Source organism: Hyphopichia burtonii (assembly GCF_001661395.1).
Source record: "Hyphopichia burtonii NRRL Y-1933 unplaced genomic scaffold HYPBUscaffold_1, whole genome shotgun sequence".
NCBI classification, from domain to species: domain Eukaryota; kingdom Fungi; phylum Ascomycota; class Pichiomycetes; order Serinales; family Debaryomycetaceae; genus Hyphopichia; species Hyphopichia burtonii.
Window position 1 is genome coordinate 2377393 of NW_017963728.1, and position 15207 is coordinate 2392599.

The window sequence follows — 15207 nt, forward strand, 5'->3', positions numbered from 1 at the left end:
TCATTTTAGACTGAAAAAGTTCATATATTTCGCTTTCAATCATATAGAGTAAATAATAGCGGGTTTTTTTCTCTCTTAAATGCATTTATGTTATATATCTACTTACGAATTTATCCAACTGTCCACTTGACTTCTTGCAACATTACCAGCCAAGTTCAAAGTCTGTTGACCCATAGGGAAGTAACTAACAGTATACCAAATCGCACTTATCAATTGTAGTACGGCAAATATTATAGAAAGTATTGTACTTTTCAAAGATAAACTACTAATCAAAGTCATTATAATACTGGTAATAAAAGTCACAGTGAAAATGATTCTAGTTGACAGTAGTAAATGTAACACATATGCTTGAAACCCTTGTAGAACACCAAAACTTACCAAAAAGAAGATGGAACCCAACGACCATAAAAGGGCAAATTTTCTGGGTTTTAATGACAAAACTGGAAATAAGAATATACAGATCAAATAGCAGCATACTGAACCAGCAAACGTCAATCCAAAGATCAACATTCGATCCCATCTTGACAATTCAAAGTAGCCTGGCTCCGAAGTCACATAGTTATCTTCATCTTCAAGATATACTGAGTTAGACTTGAAAGGATTCAATTTCAGAAGCTTTGATCTGAAGTTATTCGAGGTGCCGGAATTGCCAACTGGAGTATCATTCTGCGATACTGGAAGATAACTTTGTCCATTTTGATTACTGGACCTGAAGGATTTGAAGAAACTCATAAAGGTAATTTAATTTAACGCAGTATACCACAATTGGTGCCGTTAGTGGGAAAGAACAGTCTGTTCAATGAATTGGTCTTCGTTGGCATATGACCTTTTCCACTTTTAATTTTTTTCACTTATAAAGGTGTACGGGTGTACATTCCCAGTGAACTTTTCCTTATTCATACGCTTTCTGATCTCGATAGTCTGAAAGTTGAAAGACAAGCTTATAAGAACCTCGTTTGATAGACCATGTCTGAAGTAGCTCAGGTTTCTCAGGAAAAGCAATTTGTGAGTACTTTCTTACAGCTCATCAACTTATCTGCTGATGCTCCCTCCAACACTTTTCTCTCGACTGATGATTATAATAAGTTAGAATCATTGGGTCCTTCTTTGCCAAAAATTAAAGCATCTTTACCTAAGGGAGGAGAAGATGACCAAGCTTCCAATAAAGCAGTAACTTTGAATTTTAAGTCCATAAAACCACCATATAAGTTTTCAACCCAATTGAGTGATGTTCCATTGACTCATTCTATATATAAAGTCAAGACTGATCTTATCGATTCTGTTTCGAATTTAAAGGATACCAATGTCAGCACCACCGACTTGAAATTGATGATCAAAGGTAAAGTCATCCAAGATTCCACTATACTTTCATCTGTTCCATCTGTAACTGATGGGTTAACTTTTATGGTAATGGTCTCTACTCCAATTTCAAATTCACAACCAGGAGCCTCAACTCCGGTAACAGAGCCATCGAAAGACTTGGACGATAGCGTATCTGTTCCTAACCCTGACGAAGGGAAATTGGAGATCTCTCCAAGTACATGGAATAAGCTTCACCAAGTCTTACTTAATGATTTACCTAGTAAAGTATTGGCCGATAAAGCTTTTCATAAACTACAAAACAACTGGGCTAGTTGAAATATTTTATTCTTTTTCTTATAAACTTCTTATATAAGTTGAATAACTGAGTATATACAAGTTCGTAACATCGTTAAATAGAGTTTGTAATTTAGTTCTTCCCGTATTTTCTGGATAGCAAATCGTTCAATCTATGTCCATCAGGTCTTCCGGCTCTGCGTTCGTATACATAATAAGCAGCCACTCCTATAGATAATGCAAGCAAAGGGTCAGATACTCTGGAGATCAAATATGGGTATTGGATCATCTTTGTCTCAAGATATAATACGGTCTTGCAGTGTCTTCTGAGCTACCAGTGTTTTCTGATACTTTTTTTTTTTTTTTTGTCAACGAGTTCTCACTCGAAAATGGTTCTTCTACACCAATCGACTGCAAATGAAGTATAGCTGATTTTTGATTAACCTGTTTTATAAATAATAAGATATATATATATATAATTTTGTTTGTCATTAGCGTTGTTTCTTAGCAAATTTCTTCTTCATTTTGTTGCTGATGTTTCTATTCCAGGCGACTCCACTCATGATGGATCTATTGAATCCATAAATGTCGTGAATATCGTCATCAGCATTATCTAAGCTACCAGAGCTATTCAATGCTTTTCTTTCTTCTTCACTCATTCCTGCAGTGACAACCCCCTGCTTTTTATTCTGTAATTTAGCCCTTTGTTTGGAAACAAATTCTCTACATTTATTAATTTCGTCTTGAGAGAGAGAACCAAATCCATAACCTCCAATTTTTTTGAAACAATTATCAATTAATAAGTTTGGATCAAGTATCGTTTTTGGGAAATTTTGCATGAATTGGAATAGCTCAATTTGTTCGGTTTCTGATCCACCACCATTACTTCTGGTAGCTTGAAAATCTGGATGATCGAAGCATAATTTGCAAATAGTTAACGATATTCTAAAAATGGTCTTAGAACCTTCATACCATAGAATATCCCATACTCGCAATGCACTCTCAAATGGTAAAACACCTACAAAAACCGACATAAACCAAGAAGATGTAACCAAAGTTACTGGTGGTAATCTTGATAAGATCTTATCTGGTGATAATGTTTCGCCTTCAAAAGTTTTACCCAAAACCCCCCATAGTTGAGGGATATACTCCTTGACACACAACATAAGAACCCCTTGATCCGTATGAACACCCTCAAGATTTGCGGAATGGACTTTAGGAATTATCCTTTCAGTAAGGATCACTAACATCCAAAAAGCATGTTCTTCGCTCATGAATAATAGAAGTAATCCGGCAAGGAAATTTAAAGATTGACAGTAACCAATCTGAGGTTGATAGTGTGCGAATGCTATAAGTACTCGGCGAAGCGATTTAATCATGCTGGTTTCTTCGTTATTTGAATCATTTTTTATATCCGTGCCTGTGAATTTATTAAAGTGAAAATTATCTGGAAAGGTACGGTTCAAGTCTCTTTCTATGACTTCGGTATCCTTATTTTCAATGCCTGTAGTATTTTCAACAATTTTATCATAAATGCCCGTATTTTTATTCAATTTTTCGTAACCTCCAGCGTAGAAAAACCAAGCATTACCTCTCCATTCGGGTGGTAAGCCTTTTCTTATCATCTTTTTAACTCGATCTGATTTAGGAGGAAACCTAATTGGAGTTTTCCCGGTGGGGTCAATAGATAAGCCATGACTTTTCATTAACAATTCCCATTTCTTCTTTCTTCGGCTAAGATGCGTTGTATATTCGGAAAACCATTCATTATATTCTTCTTTGGAAATATCATGGAAAGAGGACGCCTTTCTGAATCCATAACGGTCGAAGTCAGAGGCTAATGATTCGTCTATGCTTTCTTCATTTTGAACTGAAAGATAGACGTCATGGTCTTCATTTCTTGGATCGGATTGAACGGATCCTTCTATTGGAATCTGTTTAACATTTGTATCTCTACTTATTGGTTGAGCTTCTTCTATGGGAACTTCCTGCAGCAGTTCTTTAATTATGGGAGGTTTATTATTAATGCTAGTGTTTGAAGTATTATTGATCTGATTAAAATGGAAATTGCTTACAGTATCACTATTACTAACCATTTCATTATGACTCTCCATATCATCGAAATTCTCTCGATTAATAATAGGAGCAGAAGTTATATAAGTCTCATCTGTAGCACCACTATTATAAGGACTGCTTTTATTTTCACGACTCATTATATGAAGGCCGCTACTACCGTGAATCCCCAGGGGAAGAGATTCTTGAATAGCAGTGGCCGGAGTATTCACACCAGTGCTAGGAGAATCTAGATTATCTTCACCCAAATCATTAGCTACCACGGTGTCAATCACTAGTTTCTTCTTAGACATTTCAGGACTCGATTCCACTGATGGTGAATCAACTCCATATATATCCAATAGAGAATAGTTTCGCGAGTATGAAGATTCGGACCTTTGATGGTTATTTCTCGGAGTCAATAAAGAATCAGACGGATCCTCGCTCTTCACATGAGAGTATGCTTCGGTTGCATCAGTATTCTTGCCAATATGCTTGTTAGTTTCATTCTTCGACATTCTCTCGGGTCTTCAAATATAAGGAGGGGACTATTTAATCTAGATTCAGCTGAAACACGAATTGTACTAGATTTGAATTTGAAAACTGAAATTTTATCTGTTCCAACTCTAATTAGAAGCTTCCACTTAATATAAGCAATTTAAGGCCAAAACCACAAATAAACACTCAGTGATATTGAAATCTAGACGGTTTGTGGAAGTCCTCGGTGAAGACGAAGAAGATAATTTCAAACTGAACTTCCAATGTCTTCTTCCTAGTAAAGTCGTAGAGATTCACTGAGTTTCAGTGCTCTTTGTTTTTCGCTCTCTTTTTTAGGGCCCTAAAAATCTCACATTTTCAACTAAAAGTACTTTGAGCACAGCACAAAAGAACAAACTCAAAAGCCAAGGCTAACTGATAATAATTGACAAGATTGAAACAACTTACCAGCTCTTTTGGCTTAGGGGGATATTTATCGCTAGAAGAAGTCATTTAAAATGTACTGGAGAAACACTAAGTGGATCACGAAGATTTATGACTCGTGCAGGCCCATGGATTTGTCAGAGGGCCTTTTGGTATCTCATGATCTAGATACCCCAGTTGAATATATTAAAGGAGCCATATATCAGCAAAACTGCTACGAGGGAGCTGTTCCCATGCTTAATACGAACATGGGGTTAGTGTTGAAAAAGTTCAGTCAGTCATTACCGACAATACGGCGATCTTGGGAAGAGTATACGAGAAAAGGTGATCGTGGATCATTTGCTTATAGCGTAGTTCCTATAATTTACTCAATATCCATTCTGGCAGTGATTACCTGGTTTTTAACGTTGTTCATTCTCACAAACTATACTATAAAGTCATCACTACTTTTGAAGTCGTCCACAATTCTTTCATCGGTGTTCTTGTTGATAACCGTAGTTAAGTCGCTAACGATTCTACATAATCAACAACGAGTGGGTTATCTTCATGGTGCTAGTTTATTAGAATCTATCAATGACAATTTAGTATTAAATATTTTTGATTTGATCGTGGTGATATTGTTGCAAATTAATCAAGTCCAAGTGATTATGAGAATCTTTCTGAGACAAAATGATAAACGATTAACCTTTTTCGTTGGGATCATTGCTTGTCTCACTTCCCAGGTCATTTGGGCTGTCACTAAATTTCATAACTTTGACGAAGAAAATGAAGCTGGAGATATCTTACCGGCTTTCATTTATTTAGTAAGAATTGCAATGGCTGTTTGTTATGCTGCTTTAATCTCGGTTTTCCAATTAAGTAAAATAAGCTATATAATAGCCAATAAAGATATTTGGCTATTGTCTTTATTAACAATCATCCTTATTTATAGTCCGGTGGCTTTTTTCATCGCTGATGTTGCAAATGCTTGGGTGTACGAATTATCCGAAATTTTTTCAGTAGTTACTTACGTGATTTGTGTTGTCATTCCTTGGGAATGGTGCAATAAATTTAATATGATCATGAAAATAAAAGAAAAGGAAGGGGTTTTGGGCAGAAAGTTTTACGAGGATGAAATGTACGAACTTGACCGTTTCGAGCTTTTCGTTGAACAAGATACAGATAACGAGAATAGTGATGGCGGTGAAGATCTTGAAGTCAGAAATAACCCTACACATGAATTCAACAAGGCCAAACGTCAAGATTCTGAAAACTATAGAACATCACCACTATATCAACCATCAAAGCCAACAAAATTGGTAAGCTCTTTTAGAAATGCCAAATCCACATTTTTGAACTTGACCGATAAAATTATTGCTACCGGTTTAGCAATTCCCAGGTCAGTCAGTATTTCCACTCCTCCAATTGGAATACAAAATGGGAATCTTCAAAATTCTCAAAGTCAGGGTCGCTATCACCCAGTTTCTAGTAGTGATAGGGACGCTGATCCGCATCTTACAACTAACACCTCCCCTAATAATCCAACAACAACTACAACTACAAACGAAACAACAAATGGTGGTAGACGAAGAGACGTCTTTGTTTATTCTAGAAGAGAAGTTATCTTGAATACTTCAGATGATGACTCATAGTCTAGACCATACGTACATATGTAAAAGACAACCTAATTCTATTTAATGTATGAATAATGACTTTTATTTGGTTTCCGTTTCTTCTTTCTTTTCGTGACCTTTTGTAGCAATTTCTAAAGCTTTTTTTTCATACCCTGGGATATGGATATATTCAACATTGGCTTCCGTCAACTTCTTATAACCAGTGTTATCCTTCACAAAAATATCTGGTTCCAAGACTCCAACAAAACATGTTTTGATCTGAGTTTGCAAAATTCTATCGACACAAGGTTCGTTACCACTCAACCTTAAGGAACATGGTTCCATGGTTGTATAGATTTCGGTCCCCGGAGGTACTTCTCTTTTCCCGGTCTTAGTGAAATACTTTTCTAGTGCACATTGTTCAGCATGAGTATTACCAGGAAGTTCTCGTGAATGACCAGTTGCAAGAACTTCACCATTTAAAGTGAGTAAAGCACCAACATTAAATTGAGTTTGAGTTTCACCACATTTATTTGCATTTTCTAAGGCTAGCTCCATGAATTCTCTATGTGGATCAATAGCCCAATCAGGGTATTCAGTTTTATATGACCAAGACTTATCTTCTGCTTCATACTTGTAAGCATGTAACCATAAATCTAAGTCATTGGGGCCTGGATCAGTATAAAGATCATACTCACATGTTTTACATTTTTCACCCAGTAAAACTTCACCGTCTTCCTGAGGATGAATCCAAGTAGAACAAGCAATAGACTTACCTATCCGGTCCAAATTTTCCATTATCTCTTCTTGGTTACATTCACCATTTTTGCCTAGGTTATCTCCCCAAACCTTAGGACTGGAGTAGATAGGGTCATTAGCAATTGGGTGGCCAATATATTGTAAATGGACTCTAATTTGGTGAGTTCTTCCTGTCAACGGGCGGCATTTAACAACGGATGTATTTGTTTTTATATCATAGGATATTCTTTTAAAAACGGTCAGCGCTTCTTTACCATTTTCAAGGTCAACTTGATTAAACCCTAACTTTGGATTTATAGTAGTTAATGGTTTATCAACAGTCAATTCACAATTTTCATCACCAACCGGAAAGTTACCCACAACTCTCGCAATGTATTCCTTCTTAACGGAGCGATCTTTAATTTGTTGAACAAATTTATCAGCCCCTTTGGCATTTTTACCAAGAAACATAAGACCACTAGTTAATCTGTCGAGTCGATTACAAGGATGGACGATTTTCCCATATTCGTGTTGAAAAACTTTGGTGATTGTATTATAGCGGTATCGTCCGGCAGGATGAACTGGAATACCTGAAGGTTTATCAATAACAACTAAATCATCATCTTCGTGGACGATTTTGATCGGTCTAGACGTGACGGCAGGTTCATGCTTGTGGCACCTATGAGAGATCAAGTCTCCATTTCTAACTACTGATTCAGAATTTGCAGGTACTTTATTGAGACTCACTTGGCCGGAAGCTATAGTTTTTTTATAGAACTCTGGTTCACGATCTCTAAACTCATTGACAAAAATATCAACTAATTTTCGATCTCTCCATCTCATTTTACAATAGGTCATATAGGTGAAAAAGTAAGGATTAACTCTTCTTAATCTTCCATCAATAAAATATCCTGCACCTTCAACTTCTTCTTCTTCTATAGTTTTATGCTTATTGATAGTATTCGTAGAATCAACATATGAATCTTCACCCAATTGTTCGTAAGCAGTGGTTGTTAATTTATCTAGAACTTGTCGTTTGACTCTGAAACCTAATTGATCCCGTTGGGGGGCACCATTATTAGCAGGCCCAGGGGAGTTCAATCGTTTGGTTCCCTTGATATCAGGATTTGGCGATCCAACCATTTGATATAATTTAATTCTTAAACTTCTTGGAATTCGATTAAAAAAGGGTATCCGACTCAACCTCATAAACTTTCAACAAATAGACTGAAAAAAGCGAGCTTATATTTGGTGGTGATATGAGGCCAAAGGTTTATGCGTTCAGAATGCTAATACGAGATGAATTAAACTTTCTATAATGTATTTCTCAATGAGCATTGGAATGATTTCTAACCTTTTTCTATTTTTTTTTTTTTTGCTAGTGTTAGACAAGGCTAGCTGAGCTAAAATATATATATCAGGTACCATACAAACCCAGGGATAAATTATTTGGAGTGAACCTTGTACTTGCTCTACGAAGAATTTGTATTTACTCTATAAAAAACTCTATTTACAATAGACCTTGTCTTTTCAATTCTAGATAGTCTTTTTCAGACATAACGTTACCTTCATCATCTTCAACTTCAACAGCATTTTCCAAATCAGTAGTTTGGGCTCGTTTTTCTCTTTTCAATCTTTTCCATAATTCCATGGCTTCACTGATTTTGGTAATATTTTTGAAAATTGGTAGACATGTTTCATCTACACCGAGACATTTTAGACCATGCTGATGCTTTGGAGTGCTGAAATGCTTGTTAAAAAGAACCGGTCCTTTATAAGTAGCATTTCCACATATTTCACAATCATAGGTACGATTGAGACCCTGTAACTTATAAAGCCAATGGGGAACTGGTCTACCGTCAATACCAAGGGGTAAACTTTTTGTATCCTCATCGTCAGAATCAAAATCGGAACCAGAATTATTAGCTTCATCGTCAGATGATTCATCTGCAGTGGTATATTCCAGATCATTTTCTTTAGTGGATAAATCTTCAAGCATTTTCTCACGTTCTGTTAAAGCAGCTTTACGTTCATGATTTGATATTGTAGCTTCGGTGATTGGAGAGAGCTTTAAAGCCAATTGGGATATTTTATGCTCGGATAAACGAGCCGGGTTTATTGGTTTTTGTTTGGATATATTTTTCTTATGTTTCTTACCATCAAGATGCCCTTTGTAGACAGAATCCTTGGTAAACACTTTATCACAAGCGTTACAGTATACTTCACCATTTTCGTTAGGTTTGCCATCATTAGCTGATGGATCGAAAGAATCGGAGATTCGATTTAAGAGTTCTGAAATGTTCTCATACGGATATGCCCGGGCATAGAAATTTGATAAATACGCCAACAACTTGTTCAAATAGTCATTATAAATCGATGAGTGGTTGTCGACGTTATCGTAAGGGAATTTCAGGAATAAACTCAAATATTCGAGGTAAGTTATTTGATTAGCTGATTGAGTTTCTTGAGATTGTAATGACTGATATAAGGGGAAAAGCTCTGATAAGTCAATGAATTTCCCATATTCTTCTTTTGGATTGAAAAGGGAATCAATATTTATATGACTTGCTGCAACAGATAGAATTTGTTTACGCTTGACCATTTGACGTTTATTTTTACCACGTTTGACCCATTTTAAATCGTCAGGCAGAGCACTCGAGTACATTGAGTATAGTCTTATGGTGTCCTCTGCTGGTTCAATCTCATCGGTATCACCTACTTCATGTCGAGAGTTAACAAACTTCAATAAATTATCAAATTGCTGAAAATCACGACTGGGGTCATTCAAAGACTTCAATTCATTGGAAAATATATCTTTTCTGTTCTCGTAGTTTTCCAAAAATAGAGAACATTGTTTTTTGTACTTATCAAAGAAGAATCGGAGTTCATGTTTTTGCAATAAAGTTTCTTTGGAAGGACGTTGTGATTGGGATGAGGTATCAGAGTTAGGTAGTAGATGAGGGTATCGGCGAAGACGTGTTGCGACTGCCTGCTCAATAGCATCAATTTCTTCGAGCAAGAATCTCTGGGGCTCTATAAATCTGGACATTTTGTTGATAAGATAAAGATGAAGTGATGACTTAAAGATAGTTTCAAAAGAAAAAAAAAAAACGAGATAAAATTAATGTGAGAAAATGACAGCCCCGACTATCAAACCCTGGTTTATCTTTCTAATATCAAAGTATTTTGAACATGTCCCAGCTTCCATTATTTCTATTTACCTACAATTGCAATAGGCTCAAGTTGAATTCTGAGGAATTCATCAGCAAGATTGTTGATGTTTTGCCCGATACTCTATCGAGTATATATGTATTTGGATTTCAAGAATTGTGCTCCATACTAGATGGTAGTTTCCCCGATATTGCTAATAAGCATATGATTGACTTGAACAAGTTATTGTTGGATGCATTCAAGACCAAATATGCGAATGAAGCCGTTAGATTTCATACGATATCAATTGAGCATGTTGGATCAATTGGACTCATAGCAATTACCCCATTTATTCTGAGAATCAACAAGGTGAAGAGTGCTCAATGCGGTTGTGGATACTTTGGGTCATCGATGAAAGGAGGTGTTGGTTTAAGGCTTTCATATAAGAATGGCGATGAAGATATTGAGATAACGTTTGCTAGTGTTCATTTAAGTGCTGGAGAAGGCGAACACTATTATATTAAACGGAATAAGAACATGAATGATATAATGAGAAGTTTACAATTCGATGATGGCTGGAGTTTATTGAAGCCAAACACTCACTGTTTCATACTTGGAGATTTAAACTACCGAACTACAAAAAATTATGATCCAAATTCTGATACCAGTAAAAGATTATTTGAACTCCACGATCAAACTAAAAAGACTAGTCATCCCAAATCTATTGAAGGTCTAGTTGACAATCATGATGAATTAACAAGTGGCATTGAAAAAGGCGATGTGCTCACTGGATTCAATGAAGGGTGTATTGAATTTTGTCCGACTTACAAATACGTACAAGGAACTGCTATTTATAATACCAAACGGTCACCAGCTTGGTGCGATCGAATCTTATTTCAATCTACTTATTCAATCAAACAGAAAGAACAGCCCAAAGTCGTCCGGTACGATAGTATACCGAACTTATTAATATCGGACCATCAACCAGTTTTTTTGGAAATCCAAATTCCTTTCCAAGCTCCAGAATCAATTATAACTAATGATAGTGGGTACTTGAAAATCTTACCAAACGAAAGATCTGATATTCATAAACTTCACCCATCTCACAATGCTGACTTGAATGCAAATCAATTATCAGAAATGATTAGTGGACCCACCCAAATTTACATGAAGGCTACTAAAATCGATTATATCGCACAACTAATTTTACGACCACTAATCGATTGGATCGTTGGTTATCTCATGTGGTTTGGAGTTAGCCAACGCGGTAGATTACATCTTTTGGTTATCTCTCTAATATTTGGTGGTTGGTATTGGTATATGAGGGGAGGTGAATAAAAACCGAGTTTCAGTTGGTTCTGTTTTTTTGCAGACTAAAGTCCTGATGAGGGGCTTTCCCATAAGTCTTCTCCTCAGAAGACTCTCAGGAGACTTATTGATAACACTAGGACTTAAGCTTCTGCAAAAACCTCCTGGATAGTCTCTACAGTAGTAGTATCTTCAATAAACCTTCAATTTCAAGTTATTTACTCACCTGAACTTAAAGTAGATATAAAACGGTTGCACTAGAATACTTTTCTTAAGCCGTCACGTGACCGTAGGTCCCCGAAAAGCTTCCTTTCTTCCGACGCTAGAGCCTCTAGACTGCACAGAACCCCATCATCAGCAGGCCATTAACGGATTAATCGAGAGGCTATTGCCCTCTAACTACAACGGATGATGGGAACTTGTCGAGTAAGAGTACGGCCAGGTTGCGGGAAATCCCTAGGGTCGCTCGGAGAATAGCCACACTCCGTAGCTCGACTCCGAGCAAAAAGGTGGAGTATGGCCAGTGATAAACGAGTCGATGGTTAAATCTCTTGAGAGAATGGCTGAACCGTAGGTGGAGCCATGATCGGATTAACAAGCACTTCGGACTTTTGAGATGCGAAGACGTAAAAAGAAAAGTGTGCCTTTTTTGGGCAACTTTTTTTTTAGCGCAAAATTTAAAGGTGTCTCAGTGATTGGTCCCATCGATCCGAGAAATTGTCCATCTGAGAAGATTGCAACACAAGGAAAAATTTGCACTCATTCTCCAAGATGACTCAGGGTCGATTATTATAAATATGATTCAATATCCATTGAGTTGAGAGAGATTGTTCTTATCATTATTATATATTTGTATTCAGTATACTATTCAGTATAAACTATTCGATATAAACTATTCAATATAAACTATTCAACAATGTCTGCTCCAGTCAAATTAACTGCTCCAGAAAAAGAAGCTGCTATTATGAAAGAAATCAGATCTAATTCAGTTAAATACCAACCTAAATTCGAAGGTTCTTTCTTTGGTGATATTTTCGGATTTGCTATCAAAAGTTCAAACTAATGTTTTTACCAATTTCTTCATTTCTTCATGACTTTACGTGTCTTAATAATTTTACATAGCTATGGCTTTTTAATAGAATAATTTATGATTTAAGTTTTGATGTAGATGAGTGTTCTTGTGTTCGAGTACTTTCTCGGTGTTATCAGTATTGCAATAAGCTGTTTGTTTACATACTACTCATAATCCGAAGTCAACTCCGTAATGATCGTTGATTTGTTGATTTTGGTTCGTTAGGTATTGCACCAGCTTTTCAGCCATCTGCCAGCTTAAGCCCGAGCCGTTATCAACCAATCTCTTCTAAGATTAATCCGAGTGGTTTTCAACGTAGGTATACCCGGATAGATGATCATGCCGCTTACAATAGAACCCTTTTGCGAGATGGAATCTCTCTTGGGAGGCTTCTGCGACCCATTTCGAGGCTTGAAGTATCCGCGATCTAGTGGCTCGAGGCATCTATATCCAGGTTCCCTTATCTAGTCCGAGGCCCGAGAGTTTTGCTTGGTGCTCCGTCAGACTCAGGTCTTGGTGAATCTGAGAGGAGCTCTAGTCAATAGTTAAAGACGCGTGCGGCTACAGTTGAGTGAGTCGCTGCAAAAAAAGTTTGGTTTACCGAGTCATTATTTTCACACCCGTACCTCCCGTGTAAACCATACACTTATATCTTCTCTAGGGTTGACAACTGGACCTTTGTCTAGGCTTTGTAATTCGAATAGTTTGCCATTTATGCAAATATACTGTAGTTCGTCACCAGAAGCTTGAGCATACACCAAGACTTTTTGCTCGAACTCTAGTAATGCCTGATATATTTCAGGGTTTACTAAACCCAAGCAGTTGGCACTAATTATATCTAGTTTATTTAATTTTGGCAAATTACCGTTCTTTAATAAATTAATTAATCTTGATTCATCAGGTGCAATTCTTAATGTTTCTAAGTTTTGGCATTTGACAAGATGGTTATAGAATGAAGCCTCCTTCATTTGTAAATCAACATCAAACATTAGAGTTTCTTGTTTGATTTCAATAGAAAGATGTTTCAAAGTTTCTGTTTTATTCCATGAGGTTATACCTTTACTATAGTCATTATAATTCGTATCAAATGTGTTATTATGGCGTATAGTGAGGTCCAAGGACTCAAGTGATGCTAAATCTTTTAAAAAAATTGGTACGGTATCAGTGAATGCTTGACGAAAGTCAAGACGAAGATATTTTAAATTAGTTAAATGACTGGATAACTGATTTAAGAAACTTGGTAATAGGTTTTCACTTATTGATGCCGATGTGATGGGCAATGTCTGAAACTCACTCATATTTGACAATTTTAGTGTTCTTAAAGATCTCAAATTAGCAGTCTTAATCAACTCATCTGCATCTTGTGGTTGAATAATACAGTCATTCAAGGATAAGCTGGTTAAATTTGGCATCTTCCTCAAATTACTGGAGCAAATTGTAGGGATCACTGAAAGATCAAATTCAGGGAACATGGTCCCTCCGTTATTAACCAACTCATTCGCTATTATATTGGTCTCTCCCTTATAAGTTTCAGTACGTGACAAACTTAACGACCTCAACTGTGGGCCTAACATATCATGGTCACCACCTCCTATTAAATCATTCAATATCTTAGATAGCGTTTTGGAGTTGATAAATGGTTTAATTTCAAATTTTGTTAATTTTGTTAGATTGAACTTTAATTGTGATATTTTATTTGAATCATAGTTCAATAACTCATATAGATAATCAGTAAACCTTATATTAAGGCTTAATACCATCAAATTTTGTGGATTCTCCAAACAATTTAGAAATTCAAATCTAAAATTCCGATTCAGCCAAGTTAACTCTTGCAAATTGGTGATCATGCAGAAAAATTTCCTTATAGTATACTTAAACTCATGTTCATAAGTATTTATAGATTCAGGTAACTTTTTAACCGTCAATATCTTGATGTGAGGGGCATTTGAAATTGCTGGATTATTACAATGAAGTCTTATATAACTCTTCAAAAACTTCATGAAATTATACGAATTATTGATATAAGTACATGCTATATCGTACCAACTCCTGAATTCCCTATCGTATCGGGAATGCAGATAGGAAATCTCTTTGCTGAAATGGGTTATATCGCTATCAACAATTATATGCTGATATAATCTGGGAAGGACCAATAAGTACATTTTGCGATTGACCCTCATTAAATTTGAACTATCTTGTTGCAGAAGCTTATTAATGATACCATTATGGATTTCATATGGCAATGACTCAAACACTGGTTTGAAAGGTGCTCTGTCATCCCCACTAGTTCCGATCAACATTTCTTATAGTCTCTCAAAAAGGCATTCATTGACTAAAAGAAAAAGTAGTTGATTCATTTTAAATCGATCTTATCGCGATACATAAACCTAGATTTATTTACCTTACCGGTTGTCAAAACACAAAGAATCCGGTTGCTATTTGAATAATTACCTTTTACTACCATGGTTTTACTATCTTATGATTTCCTTTCTTACATTTATTCTCACTTGTCAAAGAGTGGAAAGATCTAGTGAATTTTTGAAATATGGGGAAGAAATTGAGACTTGTAGACGTAACTATATGTTCTGTAGAGTTGAAACAAAATATACTTTTATAGAGATCATTCAGACTATTCATCACCTACTCGAATTATTTGATTACTTGACTTATTCAATTAGTTGGCTTACTTGGTTAACTATGTAGATTCTTGCAAACCTGACAGATAAGGTGTACGGCTTTTCTACTGGCCCGATTTTGGACAAAATAAATGAAATAGCA

At 36.1% G+C, this 15207-nt stretch overlaps 9 protein-coding genes across 9 annotated transcripts; 3 read left to right on the plus strand and 6 right to left on the minus strand.

Annotated features, from left to right (window-relative positions):
- Positions 1–19: 19 nt before the first annotated feature.
- HYPBUDRAFT_151740 (uncharacterized protein) lies at positions 20–793 on the minus strand. The gene has a single exon (XM_020220656.1). The coding sequence runs from the start codon at positions 730–732 to the stop codon at positions 103–105; it is 630 nt and encodes a 209-aa protein (XP_020079464.1). The 5' UTR covers positions 733–793; the 3' UTR covers positions 20–102.
- Positions 794–959: 166 nt separating this feature from the next.
- Positions 960–1915, plus strand: HYPBUDRAFT_151741 (uncharacterized protein). The gene has a single exon (XM_020220657.1). It carries the CDS (start codon positions 967–969, stop codon positions 1636–1638), a length of 672 nt encoding a protein of 223 aa, XP_020079465.1. The 5' UTR covers positions 960–966; the 3' UTR covers positions 1639–1915.
- Positions 1536–1925, minus strand: HYPBUDRAFT_151742 (uncharacterized protein). Its single transcript, XM_020220658.1, has one exon. It carries the CDS (start codon positions 1883–1885, stop codon positions 1730–1732), a length of 156 nt encoding a protein of 51 aa, XP_020079466.1. The 5' UTR covers positions 1886–1925; the 3' UTR covers positions 1536–1729.
- Positions 1926–2023: 98 nt separating this feature from the next.
- HYPBUDRAFT_151743 (Rab GTPase-activating protein) lies at positions 2024–4582 on the minus strand. The gene has a single exon (XM_020220659.1). It carries the CDS (start codon positions 4164–4166, stop codon positions 2088–2090), a length of 2079 nt encoding a protein of 692 aa, XP_020079467.1. The 5' UTR covers positions 4167–4582; the 3' UTR covers positions 2024–2087.
- On the plus strand, positions 4543–6262 carry RIM21 (Rim21p). The gene has a single exon (XM_020220660.1). The coding sequence runs from the start codon at positions 4644–4646 to the stop codon at positions 6198–6200; it is 1557 nt and encodes a 518-aa protein (XP_020079468.1). The 5' UTR covers positions 4543–4643; the 3' UTR covers positions 6201–6262.
- A 1-nt stretch (position 6263) lies between these two features.
- HYPBUDRAFT_102138 (bifunctional DRAP deaminase/tRNA pseudouridine synthase) lies at positions 6264–8042 on the minus strand (the record flags this gene model as incomplete). The annotated part of the gene is made up of 1 exon (XM_020218177.1): positions 6264–8042. One exon carries the CDS (start codon positions 8040–8042, stop codon positions 6264–6266), a length of 1779 nt encoding a protein of 592 aa, XP_020079469.1.
- Positions 8043–8409: 367 nt separating this feature from the next.
- HYPBUDRAFT_155309 (SF3a splicing factor complex subunit) lies at positions 8410–9948 on the minus strand (the record flags this gene model as incomplete). Its single annotated transcript, XM_020222100.1, has 1 exon — positions 8410–9948. The coding sequence occupies one exon, from the start codon at positions 9946–9948 to the stop codon at positions 8410–8412; it is 1539 nt and encodes a 512-aa protein (XP_020079470.1).
- Positions 9949–10091: 143 nt separating this feature from the next.
- Positions 10092–11387, plus strand: HYPBUDRAFT_146750 (phosphoinositide 5-phosphatase; the record flags this gene model as incomplete). The annotated part of the gene is made up of 1 exon (XM_020219988.1): positions 10092–11387. One exon carries the CDS (start codon positions 10092–10094, stop codon positions 11385–11387), a length of 1296 nt encoding a protein of 431 aa, XP_020079471.1.
- A 1656-nt stretch (positions 11388–13043) lies between these two features.
- HYPBUDRAFT_100999 (uncharacterized protein) lies at positions 13044–14729 on the minus strand (the record flags this gene model as incomplete). Its single annotated transcript, XM_020218090.1, has 1 exon — positions 13044–14729. The coding sequence occupies one exon, from the start codon at positions 14727–14729 to the stop codon at positions 13044–13046; it is 1686 nt and encodes a 561-aa protein (XP_020079472.1).
- Positions 14730–15207: the final 478 nt, after the last annotated feature.